General features: G+C 45.3%; 1 protein-coding gene across 2 annotated transcripts in view; it reads left to right on the top strand.

Moving 5' to 3' along the window:
• The window catches only part of LOC141048820 (vitellogenin-1-like), a 132762-nt gene extending 118654 nt beyond the window's left edge, over window positions 1-14108 (top strand). For both annotated transcript variants that reach the window (XM_073544865.1, XM_073544864.1), the window contains exon 35: window positions 13790-14108. In XM_073544865.1, coding sequence (XP_073400966.1) covers window positions 13790-13908 — 119 coding nt within the window. In that variant the 3' untranslated portion in view covers window positions 13909-14108. The remainder of the gene's footprint in view (window positions 1-13789) is intronic.
• The last annotated feature ends 1003 nt before the right edge of the window (window positions 14109-15111 follow it).

The following is a 15111-nucleotide window of genomic DNA, read 5'->3' as shown; positions in this document are numbered from 1 at the left end:
CCATAACACTGATACACAGTGCCTCCATAGCACAGATACACAGTGCCTCCATAACACTGATACACAGTGCCTCCATAACACTGATACACAGTGCCTCCATAGCACAGATACACAGTGCCTCCATAACACTGATACACAGTGCCTCCATAACACAGATACACAGTGCCTCCATAACACTGATACACAGTGCCTCCATAGCACAGATACACAGTGCCTCCATAACACTGATACACAGTGCCACCATAACACAGATACACAGTGCCTCCATAACACTGATACACAGTGCCTCCATAGCACAGATACACAGTGCCTCCATAACACAGATACACAGTGCCTCCATAACACTGATACACAGTGCCTCCATAGCACAGATACACAGTGCCTCCATAACACTGATACACAGTGCCTCCATAACACTGATACACAGTGCCTCCATAACACTGATACACAGTGCCTCCATAACACAGATACACAGTGCCTCCATAACACTGATACACAGTGCCTCCATAACACTGATAAACAGTGCCACCATAACACTGATACACAGTGCCACCATAACACAGATACACAGTGCCTCCATAACACTGATACACAGTGCCTCCATAACACTGATACACAGTGCCTCCATAACACAGATACACAGTGCCACCATAACACTGATACACAGTGCCACCATAACACTGATACACAGTGCCTCCATAACACAGATACACAGTGCCTCCATAACACTGATAAACAGTGCCTCCATAACACAGATACACAGTGCCACCATAACACTGATACACAGTGCCACCATAACACTGATACACAGTGCCTCCATAACACTGATACACAGTGCCTCCATAACACAGATACACAGTGCCTCCATAACACTGATAAACAGTGCCACCATAACACTGATACACAGTGCCTCCATAACACTGATACACAGTGCCACCATAGCACTGATACACAGTGCCACCATAGCACTGATACACAGTGCCACCATAGCACAGATACACAGTGCCTCCATAACACTGATACACAGTGCCTCCATAACACTGATACACAGTGCCACCATAGCACAGATACACAGTGCCACCATAGCACAGATACACAGTGCCACCATAACACTGATACACAGTGCCACCATAGCACAGATACACAGTGCCACCATAGCACAGATACACAGTGCCACCATAACACTGATACACAGTGCCACCATAACACAGATACACAGTGCCTCCATAACACTGATACACAGTGCCTCCATAACACAGATACACAGTGCCACCATAGCACAGATACACAGTGCCTCCATAGCACAGATACACAGTGCCACCATAGCACAGATACACAGTGCCTCCATAACAGATACACAGTGCCTCCATAACACAGATACACAGTACCTCCATAACAGATACACAGTGCCACCATAACACTGATACACAGTGCCTCCATAACACAGATACACAGTGCCTCCATAACAGATACACAGTGCCTCCATAACAGATGCACAGTGCCTCCATAACACAGATACACAGTGCCTCCATAACAGATACACAGAGCCACCATAACACTGATACACAGTGCCACTATAACACTGATACACAGTGCCTCCATAACACAGATACACAGTGCCTCCATAACAGATACACAGTGCCTCCATAACAGATGCACAGTGCCTCCATAACACAGATACACAGTGCCTCCATAACAGATACACAGTGCCTCCATAACACAGATACACAGTGCCTCCATAACAGATACACAGTGCCTCCATAACACTGATAAACAGTGCCACCATAACACAGATACACAGTGCCACCATAACAGATACACAGTGCCACCATAACACAGATACACAGTGCCTCCATAACAGATACACAGTGCCTCCATAACACAGATACACAGTGCCTCCATAGCACAGATACACAGTGCCACCATAGCACAGATACACAGTGCCTCCATAACAGATACACAGTGCCTCCATAACACAGATACACAGTGCCTCCATAACACAGATACACAGTGCCTCCATACCACAGATACACAGTGCCTCCATAACACAGATACACAGTGCCTCCATAACAGATACACAGTGCCTCCATAACACAGATACACAGTGCCTCCATAGCACAGATACACAGTGCCACCATAGCACAGATACACAGTGCCTCCATAACAGATACACAGTGCCTCCATAACACAGATACACAGTGCCACCATAACACAGATACACAGTGCCTCCATAACACAGATACACAGTGCCACCATAACACAGATACACAGTGCCTCCATAACAGATACACAGTGCCTCCATAACACAGATACACAGTGCCTCCATAGCACAGATACACAGTGCCACCATAGCACAGATACACAGTGCCTCCATAACAGATACACAGTGCCTCCATAACACAGATACACAGTGCCTCCATAACACAGATACACAGTGCCTCCATAACACAGATACACAGTGCCTCCATAACACAGATACACAGTGCCTCCATAACACAGATACACAGTGCCTCCATAACAGATACACAGTGCCTCCATAACACAGATACACAGTGCCTCCATAGCACAGATACACAGTGCCTCCATAACACAGATACACAGTGCCTCCATAGCACAGATACACAGTGCCTCCATAACACTGATAAACAGTGCCACCATAGCACAGATACACAGTGCCTCCATAACACAGATACACAGTGCCTCCATAACACAGATACACAGTGCCTCCTTAACAGATACACAGTGCCTCCATAACACAGATACACAGTGCCTCCATAGCACAGATACACAGTGCCTCCATAACACAGATACACAGTGCCTCCATAACACTGATACACAGTGCCTCCATAACAGATACACAGTGCCTCCATAACACAGATACACAGTGCCTCCATAACACAGATACACAGTGCCACCATAACACAGATACACAGTGCCTCCATAACACAGATACACAGTGCCTCCATAACACAGATACACAGTGCCTCCATAACAGATACACAGTGCCACCATAACAGATACACAGTGCCACCATAACACAGATACACAGTGCCTCCATAACACAGATACACAGTGCCTCCATAACACAGATACACAGTGCCTCCATAACAGATACACAGTGCCTCCATAACAGATACACAGTGCCACCATAACAGATACACAGTGCCTCCATAACAGATACACAGTGCCTCCATAACACAGATACACAGTGCCACCATAACAGATACACAGTGCCTCCATAACACAGATACACAGTGCCACCATAACACAGATACACAGTGCCTCCATAACACAGATACACAGTGCCTCCATAACACAGATACACAGTGCCTCCATAACAGATACACAGTGCCTCCATAACAGATACACAGAACCTCCATAACAGATACACAGTGCCTCCATAACAGATACACAGAACCTCCATAACAGATACACAGTGCCTCCATAACAGATACACAGTGCCTCCATAACAGATACACAGTGCCTCCATAACACAGATACACAGTGCCTCCATAACAGATACACAGTGCCACCATAACACAGATACACAGTGCCTCCATAACACAGATACACAGTGCCTCCATAACACAGATACACAGTGCCTCCATAACAGATACACAGTGCCTCCATAGCACAGATACACAGTGCCACCATAACACAGATACACAGTGCCACCATAACAGATACACAGTGCCACCATAACACATATACACAGTGCCTCCATAACACAGATACACAGTACCTCCATAACACAGATACACAGTGCCTCCATAACAGATACACAGTGCCTCCATAACAGATACACAGAACCTCCATAACAGATACACAGTGCCTCCATAACAGATACACAGAACCTCCATAACAGATACACAGTGCCTCCATAACAGATACACAGTGCCTCCATAACACAGATACACAGTGCCTCCATAACACAGATACACAGTGCCTCCATAACAGATACACAGTGCCTCCATAACAGATACACAGTGCCACCATAACACAGATACACAGTGCCTCCATAACACAGATACACAGTGCCTCCATAACAGATACACAGTGCCTCCATAGCACAGATACACAGTGCCTCCATAACACAGATACACAGTGCCACCATAACACAGATACACAGTGCCTCCATAACACAGATACACAGTGCCTCCATAACACAGATACACAGTGCCTCCATAACACAGATACACAGTGCCTCTATTATAACACAGATACACAGTGCCTCCATAACAGATACACAGTGCTTCCATAACAGATACACAGTGCCTCCATAACACAGATACAGAGTGCCTCCATTATAACACAGATACACAGTGCCTCCATAACAGATACACAGTGCCTCCATAACACAGATACACAGTGCCTCTATAACACAGATACACAGTGCCTCCATAACACAAATACACAGTACCTCCATAACACAGATAGACAGTGCCTCCATAACACAGATACACAGTGCCTCCATAACACAGATACACAGTGCCTCTGTTATAACACAGACACAGTGCCTCCATTATAACACAGATACACAGTGCCTCCATAACACAGATACACAGTGCCTCTATTATAACACAGATACACAGTGCCTCCATAACAGATACACAGTGCTTCCATAACAGATACACAGTGCCTCCATAACACAGATACAGAGTGCCTCCATTATAACACAGATACACAGTGGCTCCATAACAGATACACAGTGCCTCCATAACACAGATACACAGTGCCTCCATAACACTGATACACAGTGCCTCCATAACACTGATACACAGTGCCTCCATAACAGATACACAGTGCCTCCATAACACAGATACACAGTGCCTCCATTATAACACAGATAGACAGTGCCTCCATAACACAGATACACAGTACCTCCATAACAGATACATAGCATAACAGACTTACACAGTGTCTTCATAACATTATGTAAGGTGGCTGCCGGACAAACAGTTGATGGGAAGTATGTATCACAGAGGTGGTTGTCCTCTGTGATGTAAACCTGGAGCAATTCTCTAGTGCACATACAGTAGTCCTAAGAGGCTTGTTTGTGCATCCAGGCCAGGTTTACGGGCAGTCAGAGAGATGGGTGGGTCTGGCTGCCCACATACCCCACCCTTGGGTGTGGTTCACATTGTAAAATGGAGGCTGTTTGTATCACACATGGTGTGTATAATGGTAAGAAGACATCCTGTGTGATGTTTCCAGCCTGTGCCGGTATACAGGATGCTATCTAACTTGTGTGTCCCGGACTATTTCTAAAGTGCCATTGCTGGAACTGTTTATTTAATGTAGCCTGCAATGAAAGGCCGTTTATTTCCTTTCTTTGTGGCTGGTTTTTGAAGCTCCAATAAACCAGCCTGGACATTTAAATAGAAACGGTTCCTGTGATACCTCACCACCCACCCAAGTGAGTAGCATTACCACATTTGGTGTTAGAAGTGTGTGCAGCATTCCCAGGGAACACATGTGACTGCTGAAGTAGTACTGCATGTCCTGAGTAAAGGCAGCTATAAGCCATGAAGCAATGTCAGACCGCATAAAGGAGCTGATCAAGCATCTGGTTCAAGTCCAGCAGCAGCAGCAAGCCCAACAGCAGCATCGGCAGCAACAGGGGATGCTTATGTGGCAGATGGAACTCCTCACAGAGGCCATTTGTGGTACACTGACAGCTCCGACTCCAAGGTCAGCTGAAGATTTTTCCATCCAGAAAGCAGTGAAGAGAGCCCCACAGAAAATGACCTCAGGTGAAAACATAGAGACCTTTTTGACTGTTTTTAATAGGGTCGCCGAAAGGGAGAAACTCCTGACGCCATACTTAATGGGGATCTCCAGAAGGCCTACTATGACTTAGCTTTGTAAGATGAAAAGAATATGTGAAACTGAAAACTGACATTTTTGTGCGCTTGGGGGTGACAGTGACAACGGGTCCACTGCTGGGTGTATCACTGGAAAAAACCCTTGATACCAAATGTTTGACTTGCTGCACCTGGTCCAATAATGGTTGCAGTCTGAGTCCTCTAACCCTGTGCAGATGGTAGATTGAGTGGTAATGGACCAGTTCCTGCCCTCCTTTCTGAGATCAATGCAGACTTGGGCTTCTCAGGGTGGTCCCCAGAACGCCGATGACCTGGTCGGACTGGTTGAAAGGTATCAGGGGGTCGAGGGTTCCTTGTGGAGGCAACCCACTCTATACTGGGGGGTCTCAACATGGGGTGGAGGCCCAAAGGGGGTGGGGCATCCATGGTCCAAAGGGGCAGTGAAGGTAATGCCGAAGGTCCCAGCTAGTGAGATTTTATGCTGGAAATGTCATGGCCAAGGCCATATAGACACCCATTGTCCCCTGACCTCTGAGCAGATGGACTGTAGCCTGGAATGCCACTGTTGGTACTCTGCATATTTGGCCTGCAGTGTGTACTGTCGACCAAGCGAGGGGCCACAAGCTTGTTCCGTAAAGGTGAATGGTCTGCAAGTGACTGGACTGCTAGAGTCAGAAAGTTTGATGAACCTTGTGAGGGCCACACTTCCTCTACAGCTGATCCCTGGGAAGATGGTTGGTGTCCTCTGCATTCACAGGGATTTTAAAGACTTATCAGTGGCCAGAGTGGACATGGAAACATCCCAAGTTACTGAGCTCCATGAGGTCAGCGTGGTCCAGGACTTATTGCACCCAGTTATCAAAGGTCTGGACTTTTCTTTGTTTTGGCACTTGTGGAGGAAGAGGACAGGGCTCGGTTGCTCAGGTCAGAGATAGGTCACCCATAAAGAAGTTTCACCACACCAAAAGTCTGACAAGTTTCCCCTCTGTGTCCTTGTAGGGGATGAGGAGGTAGTATCCTCTGAGACTGACATTCCTGAGTTAGGGGTGACTGGGGAAAATTTTGAGTTCACCCAACATAGATCAGACCTAAGTCTAAAGGAGGCATTCAATAATATAACTGTCTAAAGCCCCCATTACATAGAACGATGTCCCAGCGATCCCACCAACGATCCGACATGATGGGATCGCTGGGACATCGTTAGGCTGATCGCTGGTGAGCTGTCACATAGACAGCCCCAGCGATCAGGACCAGCGACGCTGGACGCTGGTTTCCAAGGTAAACATCGGGTATCCAGGAGCCGCGGCTCCTGAATACCCGATGTTTACTTTAGAAACCAGCATTGCTGATCGCTGGTCTCTCGCTGTCACACGCAGCGATGCACGCTGGCCAGCGGGAGACCAGCGATTGAAAAACGACCCAAGCCGATGCTGCATGATCAGCGATAACCGGCAGGGGGGGGGCGGTCGCTGATCCCCGTCACACACAGCGATCTTGCTGGCGAGATCGCTGTGGCATCACAAAATCAGCGATCTCACTAGCGAGATCGCTGTGTGTGACGGGGCCTTTAGATGGCGTAGCGCAGGACCCAGGGTCTGACACCTGATTTCCGTATTTTTTGATGAGTGGGGTCTTACAGTACTGGGTTACAAAGGTGAGGGAAGGAGATAAGGGAACAATTGTTGGTACCAGGACCCTGTAGATGGAGGGCGTTGGACATGTCCCATTAACATGTTTTGGGTGGCCATTTAGAGTGGAAAAAACTCAAGAACGGGTCATGCAGAGGTTCTATTGGATGTCACCGGGAAATCTTAAAGTGTTGTCCCCAATTCTGACTTTCAAAGTTCCCTCGTGCTATTATCCATCATAGAAGTGTCGTTTGAGCAAATTGCCATGGACTTCGTCAGTCCCCTGGTTAAATCTGCTCATGGGCATCAATATATATTGGTCATGCATGACTATGCTACGCAGTACCCTGAAGCAGTTACCCTGAGAAACTCTTCTATGCAAAAATAAAGTCCGAAAGTTGGTGCACATTTTTTCCCGGACAGGACTACCAGCGAGAGATCCTGACCGACCAAGGTGATGACGGAACTGTGTAAAACCCTGCTAATTACACAGCTGAAGACATCTGTTTTCCATGCCCATACTGACAGCCTTGTGAAAAGGTTCAATAAAACCTTGAAGAGTATGCTTAATAAGGTCATAGAAAAGGACAGTAGAGACTGGGTCTGTCTCCTCTTTTATCTGTTGTTTTCTATCCTGGAGGTTCCACAAGCCTCTACATGATTCGCTACGTTTGAAATTCTGTACGGCTGACATGCGCTGGGTCTCCTTGCTATAGCGAAGGAAACCTGGGAAGCTGAAGTCACGCCCCACCAGTGCGTCATTGGTAACGTCACCCAGATGCAGGAGAGGAATGCGAAGGTGATACCCATTGTAAAATTACTTCTTCTCCAGGCACAAGAGGGTGAGGCAGTTCAGCCCTGGGAACCGAGTCCTCATACTTATTCCCATGATGGAGAGTATGTTTTTGGCTTAATGGCAAGTCCTGTTATGATTGGGTCAACGAGGAGGAGAGCAAGACCAAGCTAAACCACAGAAAACCAGAGAGGTTGGTAACTAAACGGATTGCAGACCCCGATCCTATCCACGCAAGCAGTAGCCGTGGAGTGTACCTACGATGATCCTAGATGCCTCGACACAGGCGGAGAACTAAATAAGCCTAAAGTAAGAAAGGGGAAATATAAACTGCCCGAGAGCAGACCCCAAAGGAATAGATAGCCCCCAAACATATATTGTCGTTGAGACAAGATGAAAACACAAACGCAGGTAGGAAAATAGACTGAGCAAACGATGGGGCCCACAGTAACTAGACAGGAAAGGAAATACTCTGTCTGCAATCACGCAAAAAAAATCCTGCAAAAAATGCCCAACATGTCTGATAGAAAAATACTGAAGTCACTAGACTTCACCCACTATATCAGCACTCTGGTATATTCTGAAAGCAGAGCAAAAAGAGGCCAATCTAATAAGGGACAAAAACAAACTGGCACAAGCAGTAACATAAGGATGGAAATTCAGCACAGCCCCAGCCGGAGCTGGCTGATCACACAAAACTGAAATAGATAAAACCAGATCAAATGTGAACAATAGCAAAAGAACACTTAGCTGAGCATGCAGGGACTAAGCTGGAAACCAAAACCTCAGGAGGCAGGAAAAAATCACCAGCGGGGATAGGGGAAGTCGGCTGTCTTAAATCCAGTCAGAAACTCCAGATTTCCAATCGTCATCATCATTATCAGGTGGCAGGCCTCTGTTAATTAGATCAGCTCCACTACCTCCAGTAAACACCAGAGGGAGCCCGGAAAGAGAACTCACGACCCCTCTGTCAATACAACCAGCTCCACAACCTTCACTAGTAACCAGAGGTAGGCCAGAAAGCGAATTCACAACAAAGTCCCCTATGAAGTGGTGGAGAAACTTGGTGAAGTGAACTGCAAGGTTCATCAGCCAGGAAGATGTAAACTGTACCAAGTGTACCACGTCAATCTTATCAAGCCATAGCAAGACAGGGAGCCCGTTGAAACACCATGGTTTCTGGTAAATCCAGATGCAGATATTCACGGAGTCACAATAGCAGAGACACTGTTGAAGGACCAAAAAGAACAGTGTCAGGAAGTGCTGCAGCAGAACTGGGACCTGTTCTCATATTATCCAGGGTGTACAAAGGTCTTAGAACACATGGTTATTAACTTCCTGAGGCCCGGTGAGAGCTGATATCCAAGGAAATAAAGTGTATGCTGAATGTCTGAGTCATTGAGGAATCCAGGAGTGGTTAGTGTAGTCCGATTTGTCCTGGTTCCAAAACCCAATGGCGAATTGAGGTTTTGTAATGATTATCGGAAGCTGAACAAAGTCTCCAAGTTCGACGTATATCTGATGCCACGTGTCGATGAGCTGATCGACTTAGGAGACTTGGGCTGGCAAGGTACATAATCACCATGAATTTAAGGAAGGGGTATTGGCAGATCCCCATGGCACAAGAAGCCAAGGAGAAGACTGCTTTCTTTACGCCCGATGGATGCTTCCAATACGTCCAGATATTGTTTGACTGCAGGGAACACTGGACACCTTCCAGAGATTCATGGAACGGATCCTCACACCCCATAAGAATTACGCTGCAACATGCCTAGACGATATTGTAATCTTCAGACTGGATTGGGGAAGTCTTCTGGGAAAGGTCCAGGCAATGTTTGATGCTCTCAGGAAGGTGGGGTTTTCTATAAATAAAAATAAAATGTGCCATGGAGAAAGAAGATACCAAATACTTAGGATACAGTATGTAGTAGATATAGGTGAGATCAAACCCCAGATCAGTAAAGTGGACACAATCCAAAACTGCCCGAGACCACTCTCAAAGAAGCAAGTTAGAGCCTTTCTTGGAATTGTGGGGCACTACAGGAGGTTCCTCACAAACTTTGCCATGATGGCTGTCCCCTTAAGGTATCAAAATCAGCTATGGCCAAATAGGCTGCGGAGGCGGAGACAGCCTTTGAATAACTGAAGGTAGCTCTGTGTGTAATGAATGAGTCACCGTAGGAGGCAAAAACAGAAATACTAGCTAAGTCCAGAAAACCAGAGAAGTTGGCAGCTATCGGATCGCAGACCCCTGAACCTATCAACAACAACTAGCAGTAGCCGTGGGGGGTTCCTACGGTGCCCTAGACCCCTCAATCACAGTCGGAGAACTAAATAGCCTAAAGACAGAAAGGGAAATCTAAACTGCCCCAGAGCAGACCCCAAAGCAATAGGCAGCCCCCAACATATAATGACGGTGAAGCAAGATGAAAAAACACTCACACAGATAGAAAGATAGGCTGAGCAAATGATGGGGCCCAAGCTAACTAAATAGGACAGGATAGAAAAGCTGCTGTCTGCAATCCGCCAAAAACCCTATCAAAACAAGAGCCAACAGACTGATAGGGAAAAAAGCCCTGAAGACGCTAGGCTTCAAAAAGACTATATCAGTACTCAGGTATTTTCTGAAGACAGAGCAAAAAGGAATTCAGCTCACCCCAGCAGGGAATGGCAGAAATCCAGAAAAACAAGGCAAAACAAAACCAAAACACAAATGCAAAAAGCAGAGCAGAAAACTTAGTTCATCAGACCTCAATGGTGAAGGGGAAAATGAACTCACAACATCTGTGTAAGCAGCCGGTTCTGGTTGCCCCAAACTTTAAAATCGAATATGTACTCCAGACGGATGCCTCAAAGTCAGATTAGAAGGGGTCCTTTCTCAGGAGATACACAGGGAGGAGCACACTGTTCACTTGAGTAGGCAACTGTCAGCATGTGAGAAGAATTATTCCATCGTAGAAAAGGAATGCTTGGCCATAAAGTGGGTGGTGGAAACATCTGCTAGTGTGGAAATTTAAATTAGTATCAGACCATGACACACTTAGATGGATGAGGGAGAAAAAAGAGAAAAATTCTTGTGTTACCTGCTGGTTTCTAGCTCTCTAGGATTTCAGCTTCCATGTGGAATATAGAGGTGAGAAGCGACATGGTCATGGTGATACCCTCTCGAGAATCCCGTGTCTATTGATAGAAAATGCCAAGCCCCACGGCTTTAAGCAAAGGGGGAAGGTATGTAAGGTGGCTGCTGGACACATAGTTGATGGGAGTTATGCATCACGGAGGTGGTTTTCCTGTGTGATGCGAACCTGGGCTAATGCTGTAGCACACATAGTACTAAAAGGCTTATTTGTGCATCTGGGCTAGGTTTACGGACAGCCACAGAGATTGGCGGGTCTGGCTGCCCACTTACTCCACCCATGGGTGTGGTTCACATTCTAAAATGGAGTATGTTCGTATCACAAATGGATTATGTGTGGAGGTAAGAAGGCCTTCATTGTGATGTCTCCAAACTGAGCTGGTATATTAAATGCTATCCTGTCTGTGTGTCCCAGACTATTTCTAAAGTGCCATTGTTGGAACTGTTTACTTTGTTTTTCCTGCACTGAAAGGTCGTTTATTTCCTTTGCTTGTGGCTGGTTTATGAAGCGCTAATAAACCAGCCTGGACATTTACCGTAAATGGTTCCTGAGATACCTCTCGACGCACCCAAGTGAGTAGCATTACCACAGTAGATACACAGTGCCTCCATAACATGTGTATTCATGGCTTGGTAACACAGATACAGTGTATCCATAACACAGATACACAGTGCAACCATAACACAGATAAAACACTATGCAGCAGAACAAGGACAGCATCAGCACCCCCTATTGTGTTAGCGTGCACCCCTGGAGGTGTCGCTCTACCGGTGAGGAATCAGCTCTATATGTCAGTGATTTTATTTTCCCATACGAGAGAATGGAGATGTAGGAGTTTAATGTATATGCAGGGGTATTCAAGTGTGAAAACTGGGACACAAGCACAGAACGCGGAGCCTGCAGTGATTCATGGCCTGGTGCTGGGGTGCAAGTATAAATTTTCATATCTTAAGGGGAAAGTAGCATAAAAAGCTAATTAATAAAAAGAGATGTATATATATAAAAAATTGAATGCATTTCCAAATAAATATCAATAACCCCATTTAGGAATGGCTGCCTGTACTTTGTCCATGATGGGAGTCGTCAGCCGATCTGCTCGCACTGATGAAATGGAGCCAGTAATATGCTCTGTGCCAGCAGCGATTTGTCTCCCGAACCCTCATATACTAAATATATTCCCTCTAAGCCTCTTTTGAGCCAAGAGAATAAGGTCAGCTGTCACCGGGGATTATCGATCCCTCTGATAGCTCCTGCTGTCGCTCCACACCGGCTATAGATTATTAATATTTGTGCTATTTTGGCCATGACTGATTTATGCGCTGAGCTCGGTTCTGTACATAATTCACCTATAGAACGTTTTTGATGAAAAGTTTGTGCATGGACATGTAGAAGGGTATCAGCATGTAAATCCCCCTGGGAATAATGTGGTGCCTGCTGGAGAAATAAAGAAAGAAAAAATAAGTAAGTAAAACAATAAAAATGACACAAAAGGTGATGATATGGCACAAAATGCAACTACAAGGGAAGAAATAATCATCTATACTACAAAGGTCTAAAAAATGCTATTCTGTATCACAGGATGGGGTTTTCCTAACAAAATTATATTCCGTGATACAAAATGCAAATTCTGTGTCCAGGGCTTGTCAGCTGCGAACAGCACATGTTGTCCCCAGGAGCAAGTCACCAAAGGACTCATAAAACTGATAGGGGGACGCCTCCACGTAAGGAGGATCTGTCCCCGTCCGATCATTTCTATGGCACTGCATTCTTCTGCACCATGAAATCTACTTTAATATTTTCCTTATGAAGTGGGTGCGTACTAGTGATGTTGTAACATGTGGGCGCTGCGGTTTTGACGCATAAATACGCATCATCAAAACCGCAGCAAATCCTGATTGTGGCAGGTACCATTAGTCTCGACCCAGGAAGAAACAGATCTGTGTGAAGACGTCACAGTAGCTGCGCTTCTAGGTCTCCACTCGCTCAGCCCATCAATGAGATGAGGGGGTCTTCCAGACATTTATCACCCATCCACGGGGTCATGCCAAGGAGGAACAGATGGATCCATCAAACTAGGATGTGGCCCCTTCCCAATGACCCTTTAGAGTTGTTTGAGATGCGTCTTTGGTCCCTACATAGTTTATCTTTTAATCTACAAGTTGTAATTATCAGCTGGACATCCCGGATCTGTAATAAGGCTACGTTCCCAGAATTATCTTTTTGGTGACATTTTTGGCACCCATTACACATAGGATAAAAAAAACTCACCAACAACTCATAGCGGGAACATAGAGAGACTTCACCTGAGCGTCTATAATAACCTGCTCCGACTTTTCTATATATAATGTACAGGGATTTCCATACAATCGACGTCTGATACATTGTGACCTATATTTTCTTTTACAGAATCAGCAATGGGCCTGGAGGACTGGAGAGCAAACCCCAAAGCGTCATCTGAGGACCTCATTAAAGAGGTGGAGGCTCATACCAGCTGTTCCTGCACCGAAAAATGTGCTGCAATATAACCTGCACAGATGAAGCAGAGCCGAGTACGTCATTTATCTCCCCAGAAACACTTATCAGAAGATAAATATTAAAAGCCAATCGATTCCTGGAAAATCAGGTGTTTGTTATTCTCTGCCGCCAGGTTTGTAGATTTCTCTGTATCACATAGGAGAACAATAAACATCAAGTAACCTGATAAAAGGTTGGAAATTGAAACCTGGCAGCGCCTCCGTGATTAATTACAGCGTCCCTGTCATTTCAGGCGACTGTTCAGGATAGCATGCTATGTGTGTAAAGGAGGAATAACAATATTTATTACCATTATGTAACTTTTATTCTGCAGTTTCCCCTTTGCAGACTATCTGTACTTTTCATTTGTCTCTGGGCTGGAAGGTAGAGACCATGATGTCTTCTATACACAGCACACACAGACATGAGGGATTCTTCCACTCTTGACTCTATGTCGCATGTGTTCAGAATCAGCTGCAGCGTGGAGGACTTTATATAGAATTACTGAGCAGTGTAGCTGAGAATTCAACTTTGAGGTGAGATACTACACTTTCTAGCAAAAATATGAAAGGAATTATGCAACAGTACTTAGCAATATAGCTGCGAATCCAGTCCTAGGGTAAGATAAAACACGTATTACATTGCAATTAAAACCTACAAAAGACAAAATGAAAAAAACCCTGCTGTAATTAAATAAGTAAAAAGCAAAAGTGCATTTAAATCATACAGAGTTCTTAGTAATATTGTATTTGATCAAACATGGCATAAAAGCCGTCCCACCATCGACAAGGTGACTCTGTGGTCGGGGCGGTCCTACACTGTCTAATATTAAAAACCTTATTCATGTGTCAAAGTTGACGTCTGTGTGAATAAGGGCAATTGCAGTATGTAGTACATTATACAGCAGTACTAAGTAATATTACTTTCAATTTTGCTCTGGAGTGATTTAACACATTTACACCAAACCAGAAAAGTATGAAGGACATTATACAACAGTACTGAGCAATTCTCCAATTAATCCAGTTCCAGATTGAGATAAAACACATCAGCACTGAGCAGTGTGGATGTCAATTCAGCTTTTGGGTGAAATAAAATGTTTACTAGAATGTAGCAACATTAAGGGTATTGCAATTGCACAGCAGTACTGAGCATTGTAGCTGTGAATCCAGTACTGGTCTGAGAATAAACATTGAAAACATTATCCAACAATAGTG

The sequence above is a fragment of the Dendrobates tinctorius genome, unplaced genomic scaffold, assembly GCF_039654945.1.
Source record: "Dendrobates tinctorius isolate UK_male_01 unplaced genomic scaffold, ASM3965494v1 ptg000138l, whole genome shotgun sequence".
NCBI classification, from domain to species: Eukaryota; Metazoa; Chordata; class Amphibia; order Anura; family Dendrobatidae; genus Dendrobates; species Dendrobates tinctorius.
This window is presented reverse-complemented; position numbering and strand designations above follow the sequence as displayed.